Source organism: Sus scrofa, chromosome 1 (assembly GCF_000003025.6).
Source record: "Sus scrofa isolate TJ Tabasco breed Duroc chromosome 1, Sscrofa11.1, whole genome shotgun sequence".
Classification (NCBI taxonomy): Eukaryota; Metazoa; Chordata; class Mammalia; order Artiodactyla; family Suidae; genus Sus; species Sus scrofa.
This window is the reverse complement of record NC_010443.5, coordinates 242,911,804-242,938,875: the sequence shown is the minus strand read 5'-3', so window position 1 is coordinate 242,938,875 and position 27,072 is coordinate 242,911,804. Positions and strand designations below refer to the sequence as shown.

At 38.2% G+C, this 27,072-nt stretch overlaps 1 protein-coding gene across 5 annotated transcripts in view; it reads right to left on the bottom strand.

Annotated features, from left to right (window-relative positions):
• PLPPR1 (phospholipid phosphatase related 1) overlaps window positions 1-27,072 on the bottom strand; it is a 288,102-nt gene that overhangs the window by 31,747 nt on the left and 229,283 nt on the right. For 4 of the 5 annotated variants that reach the window (XM_021066769.1, XM_021066742.1, XM_021066759.1 and 1 more), the window contains exons 3-4: window positions 17,735-18,049; window positions 3,913-4,045 (exon numbers count right to left, since the gene is read on the bottom strand). In XM_021066769.1, coding sequence (XP_020922428.1) covers window positions 3,913-4,045; window positions 17,735-18,049 — 448 coding nt within the window. The remainder of the gene's footprint in view (window positions 1-3,912; window positions 4,046-17,734; window positions 18,050-27,072) is intronic. The other variant, XM_013993715.2, reaches the window with a different exon arrangement.

Below are 27,072 nucleotides of genomic sequence, written 5' to 3'. Positions count from 1 at the left end.
CTGAACATTGCTATGAGTGAAGTGTTAAAGTCTCCTATTATTGTATTCCTATCAGTTTCTCCTTTTATGTCTGTTAGTATTTGTTTTAAGTATTTGGGTTCTCCCATATTAGTGGCATATACATTGATGTGTATAATATCTTCTTAATGAATTTATACTTGATCCTTTTACCATTAAATAATATCCATCTTTATGACTTTTTTTTTTTTTTTTACAGTCAGACCCACAACATATGGAAGTTCCTTGGATAGGGGTTGAATTAGAGCTGCAGCTGAAAGCCCACACCACAGCCACAGCAATACCAGAGATGAGCCACATCTCTGACCTATGCCACAAGCTTATGGTGATGGTGGCTCCTAAACCCACTGAGCAAGGCCAGGATTCACACCCACATCCTCATGGAGACTGGGTCAGGTCCTTAACCGGCTGAGCCACAATGTGAACTCCAAGGCCTTTGTTTTATAGTGCATTTTGTCTGATATAAGTATTAAGACTTCTACTTTCTTTTCATTTCCATTTGCATGAAATATCTTCCTATCCCCTCACTTTCAATCTGTGTGTCTTTGGGCCTCAGGTGAGTCTCTTGTAGATATTGTAGGCTCTTGTTTTTTTTTTATCCAGTCTGCTTTTCTATCTTTTGATGGGACCATTCAGTCCACTAGCATTTAAGGTAATTATTGGTACATATGTATTTATTGACACTTTAAAGTTTTTTCTGCTTCATTCTATGTTTCTTCTTTGTTCCTTTTTGTGTGTGTGTGTGTATGTGGTTTGCTAATTTCCTTTTATTTTACACTTCTGTCCTCTTTTTTGTGAGTCTATTGTGTATTTGTGGTTGCCCTGCTTTTCAAATATGTTAATCCCTTTCTATATCTGGTTGCTTTAGGATGATAGTCATATAGGCTAAAACACATTAGAAAAAAAGAGCCTAATTTTCTTACTCTTTTCCCCCACCTCTTATGATTTTTATGTCCTTTTTTACATCTTCATGTTTATCCTTTTGCTGTTCCTTGTGCTTATCATTGCTTTCACGAATAGTTTTTTTTTTCCTTTTTGACTTCTATACTGGCTTATTAAAGTGATTACTTTCCAATTGAGATTTTCTTCATCCTCTATCTTCTTATGTCTTTCCTATTTAGAGGAAACTTCAATATTTTTTTTTTATGATGTGTTCAGTATTGCTGTATTCTTTTGCTTGTCTGAGAAATTATTTCTCCAATTTTAAATGATAATTTTGTTGGTTAGAGCATTCTAGGTTGCAGATTTTTCCCCTTGAGAATTTTCAGTATGTCCTACCACTCCTTTCTGGCCTGCAGCATTTCTGTAGAGAAATTAGCTGATACAACTAAGAGTTGTAATGAAATATTTTTTTTCTTGCTGCCTTTAGAATCCTCTACTTATCTTTAAATGTTGCCACTTTTATTGTAATATTTCTTAGTGTATTTCTGTTGTGTCCATCTTGTTTGGGACCCTTCATGATTCCTATATTTGCGTATCTGTGTCCTTTTTTAGATTTGGGAAATTTTCAGCCATAATTTCTTCAAATACATTTTCTGTCCCCTTTTCTCTTTCTTCTTATTCTGGGATCCTCATAATGTGTATATTTGCATGCTTTATGATAACATTTCTAGTACATTTTGATTACTACCCCATCTTTAATTTTTTCCATAGTAAACATCTCCATTTAAAGGATGTTTATTTCAAATAATGTTTCTTTCCTCTTCTGAAAAAAATTAATCCACAGATACTAAGAAATGCACCCATCTCAAGATAGACCCCCTTCTCCCATCTTCAACTTTCTTAGGAAAAATCAGAATAGACTTTTGACTTTCACTTAGAAATTGCCTTATTTATATGCTTTAACTTTCTAGAACTAAGCTGAAGAGTGGTAATGAAGTTAAACAGGAGAAAAATATTTAAGAATCAGCATTTATGGAAGCAAATTTAGGCAAATCTATGATTTAACAGAGTTTATCTTTGGTCTTTAGTTCTTAAAAAAATTACTGATAACCAATGTACCAGACATTTTGCAATTTGCTATTGATACAAAGTGAAAAAGATATAGTCCCTGCTCTCCAGGTTGTCACACATTACAGAGGTGTCCCCTTGTCCCCAGGGGATCAGTTCCATGACCCCCAGTAGATGCCTGAAACCTTGGATTATACTGATTCCTGTGCATACTATGTTATCTGATACATATATGCCTATAATAAATTTTAACTTAACACTCTCCACCACACAGTTATTTTGGACAAAAGGATGATTCATGGCTGAGCAGGACAGCACAAGATTTCATCATGCTATTCAGAATGGAGCATGATTTAAAACTGATGAATTGTTTATTTCTGGAATTTTACATTTAATATTTTTGGACCATGGCTAAATGTAACTGAAACCATAGAAAGCCAAATCACGGGATAAAAAAGTTAATAATTAACATCATCTATTGGACACTGGGTGTCAGGCATTTTATCATAGTATTTTTCATGCTTACAAGACATGTAACATAGGTATTACTACTCTAACACATACGCTTCCAGTCCTTGGGAATAGTTACTTTATCCTATTTTATATCAGATTCTTCATCTGCCCCAGTGGAACTGTAACCTATCTTGTAGGGTGTTGGATGGATCAAATGAAATTATAAAGTGTTTAGTCCAGTGCCCTGTACAATAAATATTCTCTCATCTCATCATCTTTCCTTGAAGCCACTTTGCTCGGAAGTGATCAACTCTGGATGCCTTTGAAAGGCATCAATCGTTGGAATGAGTAAACTAGGCAGTTGTGATATCATATGAATTGGGGTATATCTAATAAATCAACTGCAGGCTCCCACAGGTCATTTTGAAAATACCATTGGTAAATGATGAAGACTTTTTTAATGTTAAGGGTTGCTCCTTTTAACTTAGGTGTTCTCAGATCTCCCACTCTACTACTTCCGTCACTCCCATACCAATGACAGAAGTTACTGCAGATTTGATTTTGATGTGGTCGTTCGCTCATGACTTGAGAAAATTCAACCCTTTTTCACAATTGGAAGCAGAGGATTCAGGATGACCAAAAGAGTTGAGGCACACTGTATTCTGACCCTAACTTCCTCAGTAGTCGGTTCCATATGTTCTAAATGGTATCAAGTTTGTTTTGACACCATGTTCACACTTTCAGAGTTTTATCCTGGCTCCCATGAAGATCTGGCTTGTGGGTATTTATAGGACCTTATTAGAACACTATAATAGTTATTCATTGAGTACTAACCATGTAGACACTCTGTAAAATCTATATTCCTACCTTTAACTATATACATTCATTACCATATCTATACTCATTATCCATATTGACTCAGGAATTTTTATGAAAGTCCTCAAAAGAGAGATCTAGAATACGATTTAATTATCCCTTGTCATGGACATTAACAAAACTACTTGTTTTCCAACTTTGGAAAGGCATTATTTTCGAGAATCTGATGGATTTTATTTCCTATGCTTTCTTACTTGCATAACAAAATTACTGGATAGGAAAGTTTTGTCAGGAAATGTGATTATATTAGTTCATTTGATTGGTGTTCCCTCCACCATTCCCACCCTGCCTGACTGGCTATAGGCTGTATTGCTATTTTCAGTCTGTATTAAAATATATGTCCCAAGGGAATCTCAGATGACGTATAGGGTAAAAAATCAAAGTTGAAATCATTTGTAAAATAACAAGTATCATTTCATTTTAAGGATCAAAAATTTGTCTTGGTTTTTGGATCAGGCTCAATTTCTGCACTTCCCGGAAAATCCATTAAACAACCCTTGCTTTTAAAGATGATGCTTCCATAACTTAGTTTACGTTATTAAGGGTGTAACTCTTCAGTAAGTTAGTATGTTTTATCTATACTTAGGGTTCAGTCCAACATGGGCTTGTACTCACCTATGAATCTTATGATCCTTCGGAGTAAGGGGTTCAGGTAACAGCATTCTCCGGTCAGAATTGTTTTCTCCTGGGCGATCAGAGATTCTCTGGTTGACTTTATGAAATACATGGATATCTCACCAATAAAAATCTGGAGAAGGAATGTTTAAGAAATGTCAAGTTTGAGAGGTGTCTGATAAAAGAGACCATGGTCTAAAAAAAAAAAAAAAAAGACTTCTGAGGCTTCACAGTGCTTTTAAAAGATAGCATGGTGGAGAGATGGAGAATTAAAACGTAGTTTGCAGTCAACTCTTGAAAAGAACTCTAGAAAGCAATAGTGGATAATTTTAGATAGATTTAAGGTTATAATATTAAATTCTAAAGTCATATAAAATATAAGTTAAAATAATGGATCGAGCAATAGAATAGGATCTATGATAAGACTCAGGTTGGCTTTGAATCCTTTTTAACTGAATATGTGCTTTGCAATGATGAGGAATGACTGGGACAGCCAGTGTGCCAGTGTGCCTGTGTGCCCTGCAATAAATTATTACTTCATTATGTGGCAATGCTACCATTATTTACGTGAAAAATCCTTATTTGAACATGTTTTCCTGAGCTATTTTTCTCCTCCTCTGAAATGGTTGACTAGCACTCCTTTATGATTGGTACCTCTCTCTTATTATCTTGAGCTAATCCATACATATTACCATTTAAATCATAATGCCTTTGTGTACATTGTAATGTCCCTGATGATAGGGACCATATCTTATATTTCTTCATTAATATCTATAGCACCCAGAACACTGTATTCCCATTTAAAACAAGGAACTGGCATGAGAGAAGTTGTTTCCAATTCTGACACTGCCCCAACTGAAGACTAAGAACCTTCACTGAAGAATAAAAAGTTCATAATTACCACCGCCTATTGCAAAGTGGGTGTCAGGTGCTTTACCAAAGTAGTCTTCATACTCAATAAATCCCTAGTGTATATAGCATCACCTTTGCTTTACTGGTGAAGGATGAAAGTGCAGCCAGGGTAAGTAACTTATGCTCCACAGCAATACAATGGCATGTGGAGGCACTGGGATTGGTACGACTGGAACCTAGTACAACTGGGTTCCAAAGTCCACACTCTCCACCACACTGTTTACCATTTTTATTTTCTGAACCCTCTTTTTGGCACTTCCCCAGAAGCCTGTGATCTTACAGTTGATCACCATTGTTATGTATGTGCTTGTGGTTTTAGATAAACTTTTACCAGTGTTTTAAGAACTCTCATACTCCTCTTGCCACTAAATAATATATGTTTAGATGAATAATGATGTCAACGTCATGAATGGCACCTGAGTGACAGAAATTAAGCTACAGAATTAAAAAACTGGACTAATTCCCCTTTTTTATGAGTGAGGAAAATGAATGTCTCAGGGACTTGGCCACACACAGCCAGTGTCTGAAGCAGCTCTGGCAGGTGGCCTATAAATAGACACTGGTATCCCATTGTACACATAAGACACCTGAGGCATAGAGGGGTTAAATTATGTGTCCAAGGTCATCATAAATCCCATCTCTGAAGCCATGAACCCCTGGCTCCAGAGTCTTTTCTCCTAACTGCTATATTTTTACTCAGTAGTAATTCAACAAAAATTTTTGAATTTGTCTTTGATATTGATCACATGGAAAGCAAAACAAATTAAATGCAATATACTTTAAACCATGAAAAACTGAAATGATATTATAGTACAATATAGAATGGTATAGTGGAAAGAGGACTATAGGCAAGTCAGAATGGGGTGAGAAGTTGGCAGGAACAGACCAAGTTCAGAGTAAGATAGGCAAAGGATGGGCCAGCTTGGATCGCCTTGGCAGGTGCTATTTATGTTTAGGAATATTTTGTGCCTGACATCCCTAGGAATTAACAACAAGTTGATGCTCTGCCAGGTAAAAATATGTAAATAGCTTTAAGAATGCAACCCTCTCTCTTTTCTCAGAGCTATCTCTGCCAAAATAACATGCCAAGGGGCTTCGTTTGTCCCCACCATAATGATGGACCTGCACTACTGTTCTTTACCTTTGTGAACAGATGAGAATGAATTCATGCATATTTGGATACATAAAGCAGTATTTTCTTTAGGGAACTTTCTCTTTTTTTTTTCTTTTTTAAGATTTATTGAAGTATAGTTGATTTACAATGTTGTGATAATTTCTGCTGTGCAACAAAGTAATTCTGTTATACATATACATGCATCCATTCTTTTTTGGATTCTTTTCCCACAGAGATTATCACAGAATATTGGGTAGAGTTCCCTGTGCTCTACAGAAGTTCCCCACTGACCATCCATTCCATATACTACAGTGTGCATATGCCAATTCCAAACTCCTAATCCATACCTCCCCCTAATTGTTCCATTTGGTAACCATAAATTTGCTTTCAAAGTCTGTGAGTCTGTTTCTGTTCTGCAAATAAATTCATTTGTATCTTTTTTTCTTTTCTTTTTTCTGCTGTATAGCATGGGGACCAAGTTACACATACATGTATACATACTTTTTCCTCCAATTGTTGTGATGTAAGTACCTAGACATAGTTCTCAATGCTACATAGCAGGATCTCATTGTAAATCCACATTTGTATCCTTTTTCTAGATTCCACATATAAGTGATATCATATGATGTTTGTCTTTCTCTGTCTGATTTGCTTCACTTTGTATGATAATCTGTAGGTTTATCCATGTTGCTGCAAATGGTATATTTCATTTATTTTTATGGCTAAGTAATACTCCATCCATACACACATATGCACACACACACATACACACACACACACACACACACACACACACACCATCTTCTTTAGCCATTCTTTTGTGGATAGACATTTAAGTTGCTTCCTTGTCTTAGCTGTTGTAAATAGTGCTGCAGTGAACACTGATTGGGGTGCATGTATCTTTTCAAATTATGGTTTTCTTCAGATAGATGCCCAAGAGTGGGATTGCTAGATCATATGGTAGTTCTATTTTTAGTTTTATGAGGCACCTCCATACTGTTACCATAGTAGCTGTACCAATTTACATTCCCACCAACAGTGTAGGAGGGTTGAGGGAGCTGTGATCCCACAAACTACCTTAGCAAAACTTGTACATGAATCTCTTACTTTGTGTTTCTCTTGTCTATTCCTTACCACAAATATTACATGCTATTATAATTTGTTCTGGGATGTCCTGCTTGTCTTATTTTGATTATATCCCCAGGGCCTAGCCCTGTGTAAGGTACACAGTAGTTAGTTAATGGTGAGTGAATAAGGCATATTAATGAAGGTATTTTGGAATATAGGTTTAATGAGGTAGATTATAAAGAAGAAAATGAGCATCTTTCCAGACCTACTTAAAATATCCCTTCTTCCCAATGACTTTGCCAGTTCCCCTCAAGAAAAGGAAGACCCTGTCTTGTCTTTGCTTCCACAAAGAGCATATTATACTTACCTCCAACTTGACATCTATGCAATTAACTGTAGTTATTGTTAGTGTGTCGCTCTTTGTTTGACTATCATGTCCATATGGGAAACACTTTTCCCCTTCCTTGCATGGTAACTAGAACAGGGACTGTTGTATAGGAGGCTCAATCAACCTTTGTTGAATTAATAAAAGACTGAATCTTTAGAGGACCTACATATGTTTAGAACCCTCTGACCTTAACTGCTCTAAAGATTTCTCTGCAGAAATTACCAGCATAAGAATGTAAAAAACATTGGATGTATTGCATAAGAATGTAAAAAACTAAGGATGAAGTAATACAAAGTAAACTATCTCTTTTAAACTAAATTTACTCATAAACTCATTTTGAATTCAATAGTTCTGGAGAGGGAACGCTCACTGTGCCAGGAATTGTTCTAGCACTAGAGACGTAGCTGTGAACAGAGCATAGTAAGGAAGGACACAAACCAATACATATATAATATTGTGAAATGACATGATTAAAAAGTAAATTAGGGAAATGGGATGGAGAATGGTAAACACATAAGAATAAGAAAAGAAATAAGCATTGCTTGGGAATTGCCTTCTGGTGCAGCAGATTAAAGATCCACCACAGCGGCTTGGGTCACCCCTGTGGTGTGGGTTTGATCCCTGGTCCAGGAACTTCTACATGCCATAGGTGCAGCCAAAAAAATAAAAAATAATTTAAAAAATTAGAAATATCTATTAAACAAAAAGACTTGGAAATTTTTTTAAACGGCATTTCTTGCCTCATCCATTTTATAAATCCAAAATATTCTTACTCTATAAGAAAGAGATAAGCAAATTATAGAAGTTCTCCATTTGGTGAAGGTTTTCACTATCCACACAAGAGGGCAGAAAAGCAAGAAAATGTGAGAGAAGATCTACACAAAACCTGTTAAAAACACACATATGCACCCATATACACACACTAAAATCTAAACAAAATCACCCCAAACCAAACCAAACTTGTCATGTGGAAAACATATGGGGCTTAAATAAATCCATAAATCCTCAGACTCCTATGTCAGAGGTGATAAGCAGTACAGGAATTGATGCTATTTGTCAACAATATTCAACTCAGGTATGAAACATAAAAGATCAGAGCAAGGATATTTGTCAGCCTTTATATCTGGTTACTGATACATACTTTCAATATAGTAATAATGAATGTTAAGATAAAGCAGGAAGAGAGGGAGGAAGGGCGTCATTTTATAACTAGTAGTCCTGGTTTTCAGTTCAGATTGTGTGATGGACACAAAGGTTGTTGATGAAGCAATGCAACTTTCAGATTGCACTGAATGGGCTTCCTGGATGTTTATTTCACTGTATTTTCCTGATCACACATAAGGTGCTGCTTCTCTACACTGGGTCCTAAAGTCTCCTACAGGTCCTGATTCTGCTGAGAGGGATCGGGGGAGAGAAGGAAGATTCTTCTTGATAGAGGCAGGGGTCTCTTCTTTCCTGCCAGGCCACCAGCCCATGTTGGAAGCATTTCACACACTGGCAGATTTATGACTCTGGTTTTGGCAATGACTTGGTCCCTTGGCATATACACTCTGCCTCTATCTACCACTCTGTTCAGAGAGCATCTGGGGCATGTGGACCTCGCCATGTGTTCAGCCCTGGTTGCCCTGCCTATTACAACCTTTCAGATTGTTGGCTAACAAACATCCTATCACTCATATAGCAAATGAGAACACCCTCCAGTGAGAAATGATCAAGGTCAAAGTCTCGATCTGGCCATAAACAAAGTGCAAGTGAATTCCATTGATGTGTCTCCCATCCCTCAACTACGCGGCTATAATTTTAAGTGACATAAGACATTTAGATAATAGTAAATATAAGTAGTGAGTATAATTCTTGATAAAGTTGTCTTTCAAATATGGAAACCCAAATGGCAAATAAACAAATAACCTGGAATGTAGTACATCAGTTTGGTGTGTTATCTTTCATACCTTCTTTCTTTTCAGTGTTTAAAGGAGGTCTGGTAAGTCATAAGTAAGTGATATAAATGCAAAATATTTCGGGGGTAGTGTTTAGATTTCAGAATATAAACCGTCTGCAGAAAAAGTCCCTGGAAGATGTATTATAATTTCATATGGTAAAGGGGATTCACCATGGTATTTGTAGCTGTCATCCTTGTTAGACTATATGTTATTATGTATGACATTTACACACGTATGACAGTTGTAGCTCTGGTACCTGGGGTTCACACGTAAGACGACAGCAGCTCCAGTACATGGCAATATCAAAGTCATTGTTGTTTCTTGAATGTGGGCTGTGAAGTTGAAATTTCAGCTCTCTCCCAGCTTGATGTGTGACTTTGTGAAAGCAATGGAAACTTTCTGAGCTTTGGTTTTTCTTTTCTTTTTTCATGATTTTGAACATGAGTGATAACTATATCAGAAAATTGAAAGTATTAAAAAATGCATGTCAAAGCACCTGTAGGTACTCAAAGAATCCTTGTTGCCTTCACTTACTGGTCCAGGCAAGAGAGTATGTTGACACTGATTTAAAAAATATAGGAGTTCCCATCATGGCTTAGTGGAAATGAACCTGACTAGTATCCATAAGGATGGGCGTTCAATCCCTGACCTTGCTCAGTGGGTTAAGGTTCTGGCATTGCTGTGGCTGTGATGTAGGTTGGTAGCCACACCAGTAACTTCCATATGCTGCACCTGCAGATCTTAATATATGTATAATATATATACAGTCCTGGATTAAGGAAACACCATGTGCCGTGAGCTCTGCTCTGCCCTTGACCAGGTGTTTGATCTCAGGCCACTGTCCATCTGTCAGCTTCTCATCTTAAAGACCAGGAGATCTTTAAGTTGCTTTTCCAGGCCTAGCATGTCTGCCTTTATGATAGGAACTGAAATCACATAACTGGGCTTCAGTCTCCCTTCTGTGGGTTAGGTTCTCCAGGGCCAGCACGGTTTCTTTCAATGCTTCTTCCTTCAGACTTTATTCACTTTTAAAATCCCATGGGCCTTTGCTTTCACTAAGTAATCTTCCCTTAAAGCAAAGTGGACACAGCTTAGTCCAGGGTCATCACTTTGCCCAATTTCACTATCACCTGCATTCCTAAAGGACGGCAGAAGCTGTCAGCCCTCTCTGGGTTTCTCCTGAAGAGGAGAGGGTTCTTTGCATAATTCTCAATATTAATGTCTATATACCTTCAGAGGTTTCAGTCCAAGGGATTTTTAGATGCTTCCAATATTCTTCCTGGGTGGCTTGTTTACTCATGAGCATTTCCAAGAAAGGTAGCCATGGTTTTTTTTAATGTAGATTTTATCTAAAATTGACCCAGGGAGAGTTGTCTGGTGGCTCAGTGGGTTAAGGATCCAGAGTTGTCATTGTTGTGGCTCAGGTCACTGCTGTGGTATGGGTTCCATCCCTAGCCCAGGAACTTCCTCATACCATGAGTGTGGCCAAAAAAAAGTGACCCAGGGGATTTTAAATGTACAGACTGCTGCCAGTTCTGACTGCAAATGTCTTCATGCTGTGCTTTAGTTGTTCCTAAAGAGTGCCATTGATAACCCAGATCTATAGAGAGGTTCTAATCCTCTCAGTTGCTGAGCTGTGTTTGGTTCAAGAGCACTTGACTTCTGCTTTCTCACACCTAAGTATAAATAAAGGATTTAGCTTTAGACACGTCCTATGCCTTTTGAAGCTGAAAGCTTCCATAGAATCAAGGCTATTTGGATGATGGCATTTTGGAAATCATTCAGCAACTCAGCTAATGAGTGTTCTGTGGATTGGGGCCTCATTGGTGACCTTAATCCGGGGTGGCATCTACCCATTCAGGAGGCTGTTTTCACTTGATACTTGCTACAAAATGCAGTACCAAGGTGACACACTACATTTCCAAAGCAGGGTATTCTCTTGAGCTTTTTTTTCCCCTAGACAGTGGATATAAGAGAAATGGGAATTGAAAATGAGTTAGCTAAAATAAAAATTGTTCCTTGTGGAGCCCTCATCTGCCACAGGGACAGTAAATAGGGAAATGGATATTCTTTAAGTTTTTTCTTTAAACCAACAATTAATGAGGATATCTATAATTCTTCCCCAGGGGGAAAATGTAAATTGTAATGTGGTCATGGTAAAAAAAAAAATACAAAAATAAACAAAAGAGGAAGTCATGTGATAATGTACTAAAGAGGGGAAAAAAAAAGATGTGAATGATGAAGTGTTAAAAGGGGTTTCAACACAGGAGGCTGTTCAGAGCCTGGAAGAGGCAGATGACTGGGCAGTACAGGGCCCCACACTGTCTCCTTTGCTCCGGCAGCTGCATCCCTGGTCAGCAGCCAACAGCCATTCATTTATCGAGGCCCTGTTCTGTGATCCACACTGTGCTTTGAGCTTTTATACTCACTGCAAGAGCTTATGGCCCAGAGATCCCCCAAATGAAGGGTCACAGTTTCCTCCAAATTGTGCCCTTCTATCCAATTGGGCTTGTCTCTTCCTCTCCTAGGAAATTCTAGATGAGTCTATATGCACACGTGCACGCTTGCATACACACTGCAAGCTGTGTCAATTCTCTCAGGCTAAGTGTCAAATGTTCTGCTGCTTCAATTCTAAATACTCCCATCACTTTGTTGAGAGGCCAAGGAAAAGGTTTACTAGCCATTTTCTCATGCCCTGTGGCCCTGAGGCTGAGATAAAATGAGGGTAAATCAGATTCACCACTGAGTTAAATCCTCTTATCCAAAGAGGCTCTCCGCCTTTGACTCTGAGTATGTGAGTTTATTCAGCAGGCCTGAGGCAGTTGTTAGGCAAGGCTTCCACCCTGGTCAGAATATACCTGCAGGTTTCCTAGAAGCGTGGGCCAGTGCTTTTGTATAAATGGTTCTGGACACAATAAATCCCCCAAGCTCTAACCTTTCCTAAGCCCCTATACAGTTTCTCCCACAGGGCCTTGCCTCAAAATGATGCAGATCCTTTCTGACAGCTAAGCACAAAAGAAGAAATAGGAAATGACAGGAAAAACACATGGCAGAGTCTTTTCCCTCATGCCTTTCTTCTATGTCCCTACAATTAGTGCCCAGCCATGGAGACATATGGCAGTGCTGGGTGCTAGGTTTTTTGTTTGTTTGTTTGTTTTTTGGTTAATGCACTAGAGAATACACAATGCCAGACAAGTCCAGGTTGAGCTACCTTCTTTGAAAATTGCCTTCAGTGTCACAGAAGTCACACCTGAGTAGTCTTGCTTTCTTTCTACTCCAGGGAAGGTAGGACATGGGTTAAAACAGGAGTGTACACACACACACACACACACACACACACACAGTGCCCTTCTATAAAACCCTTGGCTAGGCACAGGGGTATAAAATTGAACTCCAGAAAGAAAGTCAGGACAGACTAGGGAGTTGGGAATCTGACATTTGGAGCCTTCCAATTGGAAGGTTCTTTTTCAGCTTTTGAGGAATATTAGGATGGGAAAGATCTTGGAGATCATTTAGTCCAACCCCACTTTTTAGTTACGGATAAGAAATCAGACCCACAGAGGGGATTCTCCTTATCAGAGGTCACACAATTAACAGGGGCAAAGACGCAACTGGATCCCTGCTTCGCTTGACAGATGAGACCTGTGACAGATGACCCTGCAGTGCGAGGAGAGTGAAGGATACGCACGCAGAGGCCGGGGCTGTGCTGAGTTAGGTACTTGGGATCTGTATTCAGGTGGCCCAGTAAAGACTGTTCCGTGTCTCCCTGGGAAGGGCAGACATAAACATGGCTTCTTGCTCCCTGGTAATGGCCCTGAGCATCAGGAGATTTCTGTTTTCTGTCCTGTCACTGCTCACTTATATTCAGGTCTTGGGAGAAGATTAAGTACCATCGGCAGGGTTCCAAGGCCACTCAGCTCTCAGCTATTAATCCATCAGCTATAATCAGCACTGGTTCCTAGCAATGCCCCTCAACTGAGAGGAAAATCAAAGTGGAACCAAATGGGTGGGTAACTGTCCAATCACATGCAGAACTAGCTGCAACCTTCAGAAAACCATTTAATGTAGCTAGTCTCAACATTCTGATCTCAAGAATGAAGGGAACTGGACCACACATTTTCCCTGTGTACTTTGGGGTGTCTCTTGTCTCGTTCACTGGGATGTTATGAGAATAAATTAGTCAAGGATTTCAGAACACAAGTAAATCAAAAGATGTTTTTGCCATCATCATGTTCAGCACATGAGATATTCCTCAGCACATATCTTAGAGGTCTGCCATCATTGTTGGCCACATTTTTCACCCCAAGAAGCAAAGGAATAGAAGTCTGAATCAGTGTTCCATAATTGAAAACTCAAGTAAAACTGTAGGTTCTTATTAGTCAGTTCACTGTCCATTGGCCATGTCACCTCGGCTTCCCATCAGAGCATCTGACCCCTATGTCAATTTGTGTTACATGGGGAAAAGGGATTGATGGAAGATATATGATCAAAATTTGTACTCTGCAGAAGAGTTTCTGCTAAAAATATTAGAATGAAAGATTTATCATTTTTGCCTGGAGAGAAGAGAAATTCTTCATAAAGTTCTGTTTTTCTATTTTTGGTTTTTGGCCATGTTTGTCTTTATTTATTAGAATTGCCATTTTTAAGCCTTATTAAAGATTGGTCATTTCATAATTATGCCAGAAGAACTGGCAATGTTTTAAAAATATATCTTTCAAACTTGAAAATATTGCATTGATGTAGAATTTAGAAAAAAAGTATAAAATTATAATGGAAGAAAAAAATTGTACCACTGGCACTCAGAGATAATAGCTATAAATTTTTAGCCTATTTTTTATTTTTTATAATTTGGGATTATACTTGTAACATACACAAGGTATCATCTTAGGTTCTACTAAATATTCAGACTCACAAATAACCACATGCTTCATTTGGCACTGGTCCACTTGGGAGGAACTATGGCTTTCCAACAGGGCAGCATCACATGCTTCTCTTTTGCACATGTCCTTGCAGTATGGCAAGTACATGCTCATGTGCAAGGAGAATACAGACAGAGGATGCAGGAGCCACCCTAGTTTATAAGACTTATCATGTCTCATAGTAGTGAATATATGGTATAGCAATTCTATAGACATAGCTTCCAAGTTCCCACATTGGACCTGCCAAGTTTCCAAAGTCACTGCACATGGTACCTTCTTGGATAATTATAGTCCTGAGTTCAGATGCAATTCACCAATCAAGGGTTAATTTTGCCTAGTGACATAGCTGATACATATCTTTTTCTAGGGAAACAGAACTAGAAAACTAAAGGAAGGTCAGATTCTCTCGCAGAAGGGAAACAGCTTTTATCTGCAATACTATATACAATTTATTAGCCTTCTTAAAATTTATCATTAAATCACAAGCATGTTTCATTGCTATTAGAGGTGTCTCAAAAACATGGCTGCCCCATAATGTATTTACACAATCCTCTAGCTAAATACTAGCTATGCATTTAGCTAGTGCCAAGTTTTCCACTCTTCAGACTAAAGAACATCCTTATACACAAATCTTTGTGTTTATATAAAACACTGATTACCTCCTTAACAAAAAGTCATAGGATGGAATTAATGACTGAGTCTGAAGTTTATAAAACTCTTAGTACATCTTTGACCAGCTACTTTTCAGAAAGATAATGTCAATTACATTTTGACTCAAGTTGTGTGAAAGTATCTACACCTTTAACAACATAGATTATGCTTATTTAAAACATTTGTAAATCACCTACACCTTAATAAAAAATGGAGATGTTAAAAAAACATTTGCCACTCTTATGGGGAAAATGTTGTATTTAAAAAAATTACTTCTCTTTGATAATTAAGTTTAGAAATGTTTGTATGCATATAGTTAATTTGTTTTGTTAATTGTCTATTTTTGTCTTCTCATTTTTATTTTGGAAGCTCTATTTTTAAGTATTAAGAATATTACTTTGTAGTGTCATATGCAGCAATTTTTTAAAATGCAGTCTTTATTTACTTCTTCTTTTGGTAGAAATGCTTATTTTCAGATAGACAAATCTATCCTTTTCTATCTCCTTGAATCAACATGTCTAAATGCAGATGCTTTTGTGGGTATGTATGTAGACTTTCTAAGTGTTTGAAATCCACATTTTTCTCACTTTGTAATGTACATTGAAAAGCTTTTTATTTATTTTTAGGTTCTGGAATAGTTTATATAGTTACAGATTTTCTATCTCTGGAAAATTTGAGAGTTTATATTGCAGTTTTCTGTCCCTACTATTTTGCAAGATAAATTTTAGACATGTTTAAAAATTTATTCTATTGTTATTCATCTGTTCACCTTTTATACTTCTTTTTAAGGCATTGTTAGTTACCTTTTCATAGAATATTATCAATTTTATTGAGAGGTAAGCATGTATTGGCATAGAATTGAATACACAATTTCAATAAAACTACAGTGTGGACTTTTAAAAGTTTATATATTTTTGCTTATATTTTTCTTAACTTTTTTTTCTTTTGCCTTTTTTTTACATTAGCCTCACCAGGGGGTTGTACATTTTAGCCATCAATTTGATTTTTCGATTCACTGATTTTTTTTTGGTTTATAATTTTTATTAATCTGTTTCTTTTGCCTTCCTTAGTTTTTTTTTTTTTTTTTTTTTTTTAAGGGGAAAAAAAACCCTCTATAAACACAAAAAGTAATTATAGGAGAACCTAGGCAATGATATTTCTTGGGTCTGGAGAGAAGAGAGGAAAATAGGTTAGTAGGTCAGTTGATCACTCAGAGAATCATGTCTGAGAACATGAGAAAATATGCTTATAAGACAGGAAGAAACCAGGGTCTGAATCCAGACTAAGCCCACTGTCTCCAGGTAGAGTCACCAGGTAAACCATTTCAGGTAGAACACACTGTGGCATCGAGGTTTTATCTGAGATACATGGAGATGTGTATTTTATACTTGGTCTTATGCCCTGGGCTGGGTGTGAAAGGATAAGAGGAAGGTAACAGGGATTTGGAGATCAGCCTTCCTCTGGGAGATGGCACGACCCCCATCACTCTAAAGAGCAGGCGTTACCAGGGTTCTCAGTGGAGTCTCCTGCTCAAGGAGAGGAAGTTCGTCTATGATTTTGAAGAAGGCGAAGATCAATTTCCAGCCTGGTTCTTTGTTTTCCCTACTTCTAACCACAGCCAGATGCTGTGCCAAGTCATTTGTATGAATCATTTAAGTCTCATGACAACTCTGTGAAATAGGCAGTCATATTATTCCCATTTTTACAGGAGGGAACAGTAGAATGACTTGCTCAAAGTCACATAGACAGAATGTGAACCCTGGTAGGTTGGACAGCAAGGCTTCTTTTTAATCAGTTGAATAGATCATGTTTTATCACTGCTGACTTTAATTCCTACCACATGGTCTCGTCATTTAAGGGGCAGCTTGTCAAGCCTAGGCTCAATGATCAAAATGAACTTCAAGTACAATGACTCACTATGTCAATATTATTTCTCCTCAAAATTCTATTCCATTTCTCATTGTACAACAAGAAAATCATTTGCATAGAAAGCAGTATTTGAAGTGAATATCTGAGCAATCATTACATTCCTCAGCATACCTGTTGGTGTTTTTATTGCTGCCCCAAAGAGAGGGGAGTGGGAGAGGACAAGAGGAACGAGAACTGGGGAGGCAGCTTTGGAAGAGAAAGCAGGGGAATAACTGAGATGCCATCCCAAATAATCTGCCCTTGTAGCACGTTCAGACATAAATGTTTATTTTGAAACATTCTCAAACTCATTTTTAAAATCAAAATCAAAATGTCTAAGTGTTGAATCATTTTACCAGACAATACAGATCTGTGAGGTTTATGCTCCCTAACAGTCTCCCTAAGAGGACTGTCTGGCCGTTTTTGTTTTTTTGTTTGTTTTGTTTTGTTTTTTTTTTTTCCTTACAAGAGAGAAGAATGCAATCAATGAAAGTAAAGTAAAGTTGCAAATTAATTGAATGTAATGTGATGTGAGCAGAGCCAGAGCCAAGAATGAATCACAGCAAACTTAAGGTCAAGCAGTCTCTCTCATCTCTGGCCTCTCTGGACGTTCAATCAGAAGAGCAGGAGACACAGGCCTGGGTGATTCTATTCCACTCTGATCTGGGTCTTTATATCAAGGCCAGCATTCCCATTCAAGACCACTTCTGAACATAACACAAGCACAGCGTTTATTTTCAAGAGCACAGTAGCTATTCTTAACACAGCAGCCAATCATGCCTGTTGATGTACACATTCAAACATGCTTTTTTTAAAAAAAAAAAAATCTATAGATATATTTAAATTCAGATACAAAAAAGCAAAAGCCATTTATAAAAGACAAGGCCCATTTAAATGAGATTTTATGTAGAGCTCTACTCACTCTGTTTTGGCTGAAACAGGACATGTCTGATATGGTGAACGCCCAGGGATAGAGGAAAGAGGAGAAAGGCAGACAGAAAATGTTTAGGATCTGATGATAAAAAGAGAAATCTATTTCTGTACTTACAATAGCCGTTGGGGTGGCAGCCAGCACACAATAGAGCACCAGAGGGGTGATGAAGCTTTCTTCCTCTGTCCCCGGGTAAGGCTTCATTAGGTCTCCATCCTGACAGAAGAATCCTTGGATATGCACCTGAAAAGTGTCAGTGCATTCGAAGTAGTAGGCAAGCAGCACTGTCCCAGCCATGATGACAAGCTGAAAATACAGCATGGCCACATAGAGACATTAGCTGGGCTTTGGAGCAGCGCCTGCCCCTCAGAGCATACTCCCTCCATCACCCCGGCAGCTCTCCTTGAGCTAGTACTGGCAAGTGTGTACGTGTCTGGCTCAGCGTGCTCCAGGCTCGGGGAGTGTGTGCTTACTTGTCTGCCTTGTAACATCTGTCGTATAAACCTTCCAGCAAATAATGAACAGCTCCAATCCAAGAGGCAGACCATAGCAAGGCTTGTAGAGAGAGACCCAGCTTCTGCTGTCCCTCCCAGAGGATACATGGGAACCGAGACAATATTGCCATTCAGGACAGAGGCGAAAGTCAAAGGGTGTTGGCATAGGGATTGGCCAGGTGTAGATGTGAGGTCTGTTCATAGAAAATTTCATAAAAGGTTAAAGACTTACCTTATTATAAAGTATTAGAGGAAGGTAAATGACAAATGAAGGAATGAACGAACAGGGAAGCTAAAGCCTAGAAAGTTTAAGGGATATTTTCAAAACCACCCCTAAATTACTGGCACAGATGAAAACATTGTACAGGTATCCTGTCTCAGTCACAACTTTTATGCTTTTCTGAAAAGGTTTTGCCTTTATTCCAGAATGCTTTCTACCAGGAAAGGACTTCGCTAATGATCACACCTTATTATAGACGTATATTCTTCATAAGGTTGGGACTCAAAAAGGGACACAGTTATTCTTTCATTTGATTCAAAAATGTCCTGGATACTCAAGGAGGTTTAGATGCAGCCTTTAATAGGTATGGGGAGTTTGGGGAGTATGGAAATGCCAACCTTATTTTTCTCTTTCGTATTAAGAAACATCAAAAGAGCAAGATTAAAATGGTGATAAAGGTGGACAGAAGTTTTTGAGGTTATGAAATCACAGAAAATTAAGCTGGAAAAGATCTTGGAGGTCTTCCTATCTAAAATCTTTATTTCACAGATGAGGAAACTGAGGCCCAGCAAGGAGAACTGACCCCCGCTGGATTACTAACAAGTAAAATAAACACATGCTTAGACTATCAGCAAAGCAGGGAAAATAAAATGGAGACAAAATATTTTAAAATGTTGTTTTGTTTAAAAGCATCAAAGTAATCATGAAGGGAGAAAAAAGTAGAACTTGGTAGGGCTTCTTTGTGCCTCTTTTATGGATTCACATTGTTCCCTTTGGAAGCACATATGAGACAGCAAAGGGGAAACATACTCTTTTGAAGATTTAGCCTAAAGTTCTTATTCTGGTCCTCGAATGACTAATCCAAGGTCACATAGTTAGTGTTAAACCCAGGACTAGAAACCCACATTTTCTGATCCCCAGGAAGAAAAACACCTGTGTCATGGCACTGACCTTGCCTCTTATACAAAGCATGGAAAGTTGGGGTGGGGGGAAGGCAAAGTAGTTCAACTCTAATGCAGAAAGGCACCATTTAGCATCTCTATGCACATTCACTTCCATTTCTTTAGCTGGAGTCTTACACTCTGCCCACTCTCTGACACAATACAAAGTTTCTCCTTCTGGGGAATTAGTTCTATAATTCCTCCTCACTCTAGCAGGAAGCATTGTTTTCTTAAAGGGTCATTTGGGTTAAGAATCCTCACTCAGTCGTCCATTTTCTCTCACTCAATGCCTTTCCTCTTTGGTTCAGAAGCCTTTGAGCATCTCCAGCTATAATGTGTCTAAAGTACAAACTCCTAACCATTCTGCTATAAATGTCGTTACATTTTGGCCCTATCTATCAACACCTTTATCTCCAGGTAGGCCCCAAATCATACTTTCCAATCACTATCTCTTACACTTGACTTGTTTCTGCCCTCTATAAGGATTATATTCCATTATCTGGAATTTTATACCCCTCTTCCCTAGTGGATCTTCTGTTACAACTTCTGACCATTCATTAACCTCTGGACATTTGCATGTGTTTCTCTGTGCCTGAAAGTGTTCACTGGCACCACATGTGTATTATCAATGCTCATGCCAGCTATCTCTACCATTTCAAGCATTTTTATTTCTCTTCTCTCTAGCAACAGAGAAGAGACTTGGATCAGTATGTTTCCTATAAGAACGAGAGACAGGTGCTTCCAAGCTGCTCCACCAATGGGTGCTCTTGCTGGCAGCTAGTTTATAAAGTCAAAGCCATGAAGTTTCTGTTTCTTTTGTGCTGCACTGGTCAACTGAGTTGACTCGATGGGAGGGAACCTAACCAGGGGACTCAAATATTTTGGAGCTAACACCAGCATTCTAACAGTTTTGGGGCTATGCCTCTGTCTGTCTGTCTGTCTCCTGCATAGGCCTGATCTGATTTCTGTATCTCTTACCCATGTTGTAGGAAACATATTTCTCTCTCAGCTTCATCAGCCCTGGGAGAAATCTGCTTGGAGAACAGTCAGGATTGATGGGAGATTTCTGGATTGGACAAAAATAAAAACGGCATCTAGCTTCCTCCATTAAGGAAGAATATTATATTTTATTGGGTGCATCTGTACTACCACTTCCATTTAAAAAAGAGAAAGGTAAAAATAAGTGAAAGCAAATACATACACACACACACACACACACACACACATATGTAAGAAAACTTAACAGAAAAATGAAGACTAGAAAACTTTAAAACAGAATCTTCTTAATACCAAATACATTAAAATTAACAATAACAACAAAAAGGCTAAGGTCAAGATGTCTAAATTTGAAATATATAGACAATCTTAAATAGGCGCTTGGCCAGTTTAATCCTGGAAACAGCATTCAGAGAATACTGAATGGATGGATGTATCAATCAAGTGCAGGAGGACATAAAGAACAGAGAACCTTGGAGATGCAGGGTGGTAGAGGCAGATGTGGACTTCAGCAGCCCCAGGACAGAAATGACCTATTAGCCTGAGTCAACTTGCTTTGGCTCCTCCCCGGAGTAGCCAGAAACCCTTTCTTGTCGTTTTTAAGCAATCCTCAAACTGCCCGGAGAGTCCTTAATTATGCCAGTTAGAGATTCATAGAAGCACAAATAGAACAATTCAGATTTTAATTTCAGGTTTTTTTTTTTTCTATTGAACATTCTTTTTTTGACCATATCTTAAAAAGAAGCTTATGTATTTACTGCGGAAACAGGAACAGCACAGTCATGTTGACTCTGCTTCTATGAGGAGAAAGGTCTGCCTTGCAGCACTGATGACAGCATACAATTAGCCATCAGCATCCTCCCTGCCTCCTCCCTGTCCTGGGCCGTGATTCCTCACTGTCGAGGTTCATGTCACTGGTGCCAGCTGGCACACTTGTCATCTCTGGTGCCTTCTTGAGCCCCATTTAGGGATGCATGGAGGGAGGCCATAATGTTGGTGTCACATGAACAGATGGTGATGCTGTGCTGGACCTAAGTGCTGGTGGTAAGGTTGGCAACATCAGTGTGAAAAGAGCAATTATGGCTGTGGGGAGATAACAAGGTGTAAGGAGCTCACATAACAGGGATTTTCCTCAGCTGTCACTTTCTAAGAATGACAACCTGATATACGAAAATGCATTAAATCCAGATCATTCCACAAAGATTCAGAAGACAGAAGACAGCAATATCTGAAATTCAGCCTCTCAGAGTTGAGAGCACTGGGTTTCTACCCAGGCCCCCTGCTGATTAGAGAAAAGTGAGTGTCACAGAGGGAGGACTGGGAAGGTCTCCAAGCTGGGAGAAGAGGCTGAGATGACAAGTACATTTTCCTTTGGTCGGTAAAGTCTGAAGCAATTGTGGACCACTGATTTATGTGACATGATACAAGCTGAGAGAGCATTGGATAGATGATGGTGTGATGGCTCATGTGAGTAAGCATATGTGTGTGTCTGCCTAAGGATATAGGGGCAGACACCCAATGTGGCAATGAGAGTATTGGTGTCTGGTCTGGAGCATAAAGGGCATTTTTCCAACTGGGGAATCCTAGTACTAAGTGACCAACCATCTTAATTTTCCCAGGACCAGGGAGTTTGCTGGGCCATGGGGCCTTTATGGGCTAAAATAGAGCCTAAAATAGAGCCTAAAATAAATTGGGGTGCTAAGTCACTCTACCTAAGACAATGGATATTCCCTTCCCCAAAGAGCTTTCTTATTCAGGTCTGGCCAGGAACTATCAAGACTAATGCCAATTAATCAATTGACCAACAACTCTTTCTAAAAACTGTCTCTGTGTTCAGTCCCACACTAAATGCTATGAAGGTGAGGAATTCTCAAACATGCTCTCCAACCTCAAGCAATGTGTGATCCAACTGGGGAGCACTCAGCAACACAGAAAACAGACAATGGTCGGTAGAAGGGTGTCGGCTGATCCCAAATTGGGGTTCATACATGGCTACATGTGTTTGGTAAAGTGGTAGGATGGGTACTGACAGAAGGAAAACAAAGGAAGGAGCTACTGCATGAAGGAGGGGCGAGGGCAATGGGAGGGGAAGGGCAGCAGAGTGTCTGTTTAGGACATGGGTTTGGACTATACCCCATGAGCATATGGTCAATTCCATAGAGAAAGAGGATAAAGGAAACTCAGAGCAGAAGGAAACGCTGCATCAGAGCTTAGATGATATGATTTGGCATGGTTGTGATGCAGAAGCAATGTCTTAGGACTCCAGGAGGTAGTTAACTTTGCAGATGTGCATGTTTTTCAGTATCGAGAAAGCATGTGAGGCACAAGGGTTAGTAGCTGCAGGCAAGGGCTGGGGCGGAAACCCTCAAGTGACACTGACAGAAGGGGAAACACCTGGGAAACTGATAGTGAGCCCTGGTGAGAACTCCTAGGAGTCCTTAGGAATAAAGGTGACCCTCTGAGAGGGGTTGGGAATTCTCAATAAACAACAACGATCAGAGAGAAGATGGAAGGAGGAGACGGGGAAAGAGAAGATGGTAAGGGTGATGACATATACTGTGTGTATGTCTCAGGAACTGTTCTAAGCGCTTCACATAAATTAACTCTTATTCTACCCAACTTCCCTGTGTTGTAGGTATATAATTTCCATTTTACAGATAAGGAAACAGAGGCAGAGAGATTACATGTATTACATAAGGTCACACAATTCATAGGGGTGAACGTAATTATAAAGTTTTTCTCCATACAAATTTAGGCATCCTGGGCACAATCAGGTTACAAATATGTCAGCATAATATTAAGGTTGAAACTACAGGCTACAGTCTCAAGTATTTTAGTCACATGTCAATTTCCTCATCTGTATGAAGGTTAATAATAGCTAACTCATCAGTATGCCATCAGGCATGTTTATGTATTCTCATTTTGTTCCAAAAATAAAAGTTGTATCAATCTCCACCAAATAAAATTAAGCAAGCATCAATGAGAAATTGGAATAGAAGACAGGAAATAAGTGTGGAGACATGAATTACATCCTTGAGTATAAGTTGTCTAATAGCCAACACAGTAGGGAAATGCTGGTCAGTTTCACATTTCACAGTAGCTACAAGATAAAACCAACCAAAGGTTAAAGATAAGTAGAATCTTTCTGATATAGTGACAGGAATTCATCCTGGGTCCTCATAAGAGCACACGATAAACAACGACAATGCTGAGTATGACGGTGCTATTGTTTATACAGGACCTCACATCAACTCTTAACAGGCTGATGGCATCGCAACAAAACAAAATACACAAAAATAATATTGTGAGATAGAATGGAGGAGGTGGGCATTGAGATTTGGTCTAGGTTGAACCTGAGAGAGACGGCTCCGTGAAAGGTTAAGCATGTAGACCAGACTGCCTAGGCTGGAAACCCACTTTGCTGCTCCCTAGGTGTGTGTGACTTAAATTTTTATGTCTGTTTCTTTCTTATTAAGTAGCCCTAATAACACTACAGCACCTACCTCTCCAGGTCATCTTGAGGATTAAATGAGGATTGTATAGTAAGTATTTAGAGCAGTATCTGACTGATAATAGTAGCATGTTTGAAAAGAATGAATAGACTATTCTTCAACTCACCTTCCTAAGTATAGATTCTCTCAGGTTAAGTTTTAAAACGTAGTTTAAAACTGGGTAGCTGTGAATTAGATACTATCTTTTAATAAGTATCCTGCTAGTGAAATGCAAAACTGCGTCTTTTTAAAACACAGATTTCATTATTTAATAATACATTTAAGTGGAAGGAATGTTTGCTCAAGCTAATCTGTACAGGACAAATCTTTTAGCCTTTACCCATCCTGGTTTCTTCTGTGAAAAAGATTAGGATTCTTTTCAGGGTTGTAATGAAAATTGAGGATATTATACATAAATATAAATGATAGTATTTTGGTACATAGTATACACTTAATAAATGCCATCCCTAGTTGTTATTAACTTCATTTTCTGTTAGTGTATCTTAATATATCCCTTAGTATGATGGTTTTCCAAAGTACGGGTCTCAAACCATTAGTGGATTATGAAACAAACACAAGTGTACACAATTTGGGGTTCAGTTAGAAATTTTTAGTGAAAAATAACAGAATAAAATTGAATATATCAGAATTTTACACATAGTAGGGACAAGTATTTTTATGTGAAACTTTTACTGAGTATATAATATAAAGGCAGATGGAGAATGTATAATACCAAGTGAAATGCATTTCTTACTATGTGTTGAATAAAAAAAATCCTGCAAAAAATGTGATTTTATTAGATATGTGTCTCATTGGGTGCAAGTTTCTTATAATACAGTGACTAAGATACATAGATTAGAATCTCAGATCCACTAATTACTACTGTATGGCTTTGAACCAGTTGTTTAGCCTGTTTATGCCTTAGTTTCCTCACCTATGAAATGGGTAAATCATTCCTGACATGGGAAATGAATTCTTTTTCTTTCTTTTTTTTTTTTGTCTTTTTAGGGCTGCACCCGCAGCGTATACAGGTTCCCAGGCTAGGGGTCCAATCCTACACCACAGCCATAGCAACACGGGATCCAAGCCGTGTCTGAGACCTACACCACAGTTCATGGCAATGCCGGGTCCTTAACCCACTAAGTGAGGCATGGGGATTGAACCCGTGTCCTCGTGGATGATAGGTTCATTAACTGCTGAGCCATGATGGGAACTCCTGGGAAATAAATAATGGGAGTGGTATGAGAAGTATGTAATTTAGTATATCAAAACCATGTAGCAGGTACTCAATAACTGTTAGCTGTTACTAAGACTTAAGTAGAATATACTTTTTTTTCTAAATCAGCAAATAATACCACATGCAGTAAGTACATAAGAGACTATAAAGTCATCACATTAGCAAGGACTGAATAATCTACTAGTTTTTTTGTCTATAAAATGATGCTTCTTGATAAACACCTTATTTCTACAAACATAAATTTTTAACAGTCATAAACCATTTTTAGTTTTGCTATGTGCAAATTATGTTTTATCTCAAGATATGAAGGCATAAAAATAAAATGTTAAGTAATCAATCAGTCCTCTTGTCCATATGTTTGCTTTTTTTTGTTTCGTTTTGTTTGTCCATATATTTGATCTTTAATTTTCTATTATATTTTGCATTTCCTGAAAGATTTAAAAAATTATTGTGGTAAGAATGCTTAAAATGAGATCTACCTTCTTAGCAAATATTTTAAGAGTAACACATGTTATTGCTGACTATGGGTCCAATGTTCAGGGAATTCTAGAGCTTATTCATCTTGCTTAGCTAAAACTTCATGCCTGCTGATTAGTAAGTCTCCATTTCCCCCTCAGACCTGTATCTTTTAGTTAACAGGTAATTAAGCTGTGGTTAAGAATGACATCCCCTTAAGAGAATCAAAAAACTTAGAATGGACCAGTACATCTATGAGAATTCATCCCCTCTTTTTGAGAACCAAAAGTGTACCCATATTAAATGATACTGTTCAGTTATTCAACTAGTATTTACTGTGTGCCTACTATACGCAAATATCAGGCATTTTCAGGGCAAAATGAATAATAAACTTCACAAAAGAGACATGACTTTCGGACTCATGGAGCTTTGTGGGAGGGAGAGATATTATAAAAGCAAGGTCAAAGAATGATAATAACTCATTGATCACATAACAAACTATGTACATTGAAATGAATTCTCTTGCATGATATTCATGCCACCTTGTGAGATGATGAGTCACCCCATTTAGAGCTGAGTACATTTATCCAAAAATCACAGAACTAGTGAATAGTGGTGCCAGAATTTTGAACCTGTGGTGTTCCTTAAGCATAAGGAGATGATATTTGTCAAATGCTTAGCCTAATGCCTACTTAGTGTTTAGTAAGTGCTCAGTCCTCCCTTTCTCTTATTCTATTTCTATTAACTTGTCCTGTGTGTGTTAATGCTTTACCTATGATGAGCTGAGCTTTATTAAACCACGAATCCAGAGTGATAATGGATGATTGATTTTCAGTTTCATGCATTCCCTCCCTCCATCCTTCTCTCCTTCTTGCCTAATTTCTCTTTTTTCTTTCTTTTAAAAAAATTTTATTGGAGTACAGTTGACTTACAATGTTGTATTAGTTTCAGGTGTACAGCAAAGTGAACCAGTTACACATATACATATATACATTCATTTTTCTCATAGAGGTTATTACAGACTATTGAGTAGGTTTCCCTGTGCCATAAAGTAGGTTCTCATTAATCATCTATTATTTTTCTTTAAAAATTTTTTATTATAGGGAATTCCAGTTGTGGCTCAGTGGAAATGAATTCGACTAGTAACCGTGGGGATATGGGTTTGATCCCTGGCCTCTCTCAGTGGGTTAAGGATCCAGCGTTGCTGTGAACGGTGGTGTATGTCGCTGCCATAACTTGGATCCTCATTACTGTGGCTGTGGTGTATGCTGGCAGCTGCATCTCCGATTTGACCCCAGCCTGGGAACTTCCATATGCTATAGGTGAGGACCTCCCCCAAATTTTTTATTATAGATGATTTACAGTGTTGTATTAATTTCTGCTGTAGAGCAAAGTGACCCAGTTATAAATATATATATATTTACATACATTCTTTTTCTCACATTATTCTCTATCATGTTCCATCACATGTGATTAAATACAGTTCCCTGTGCT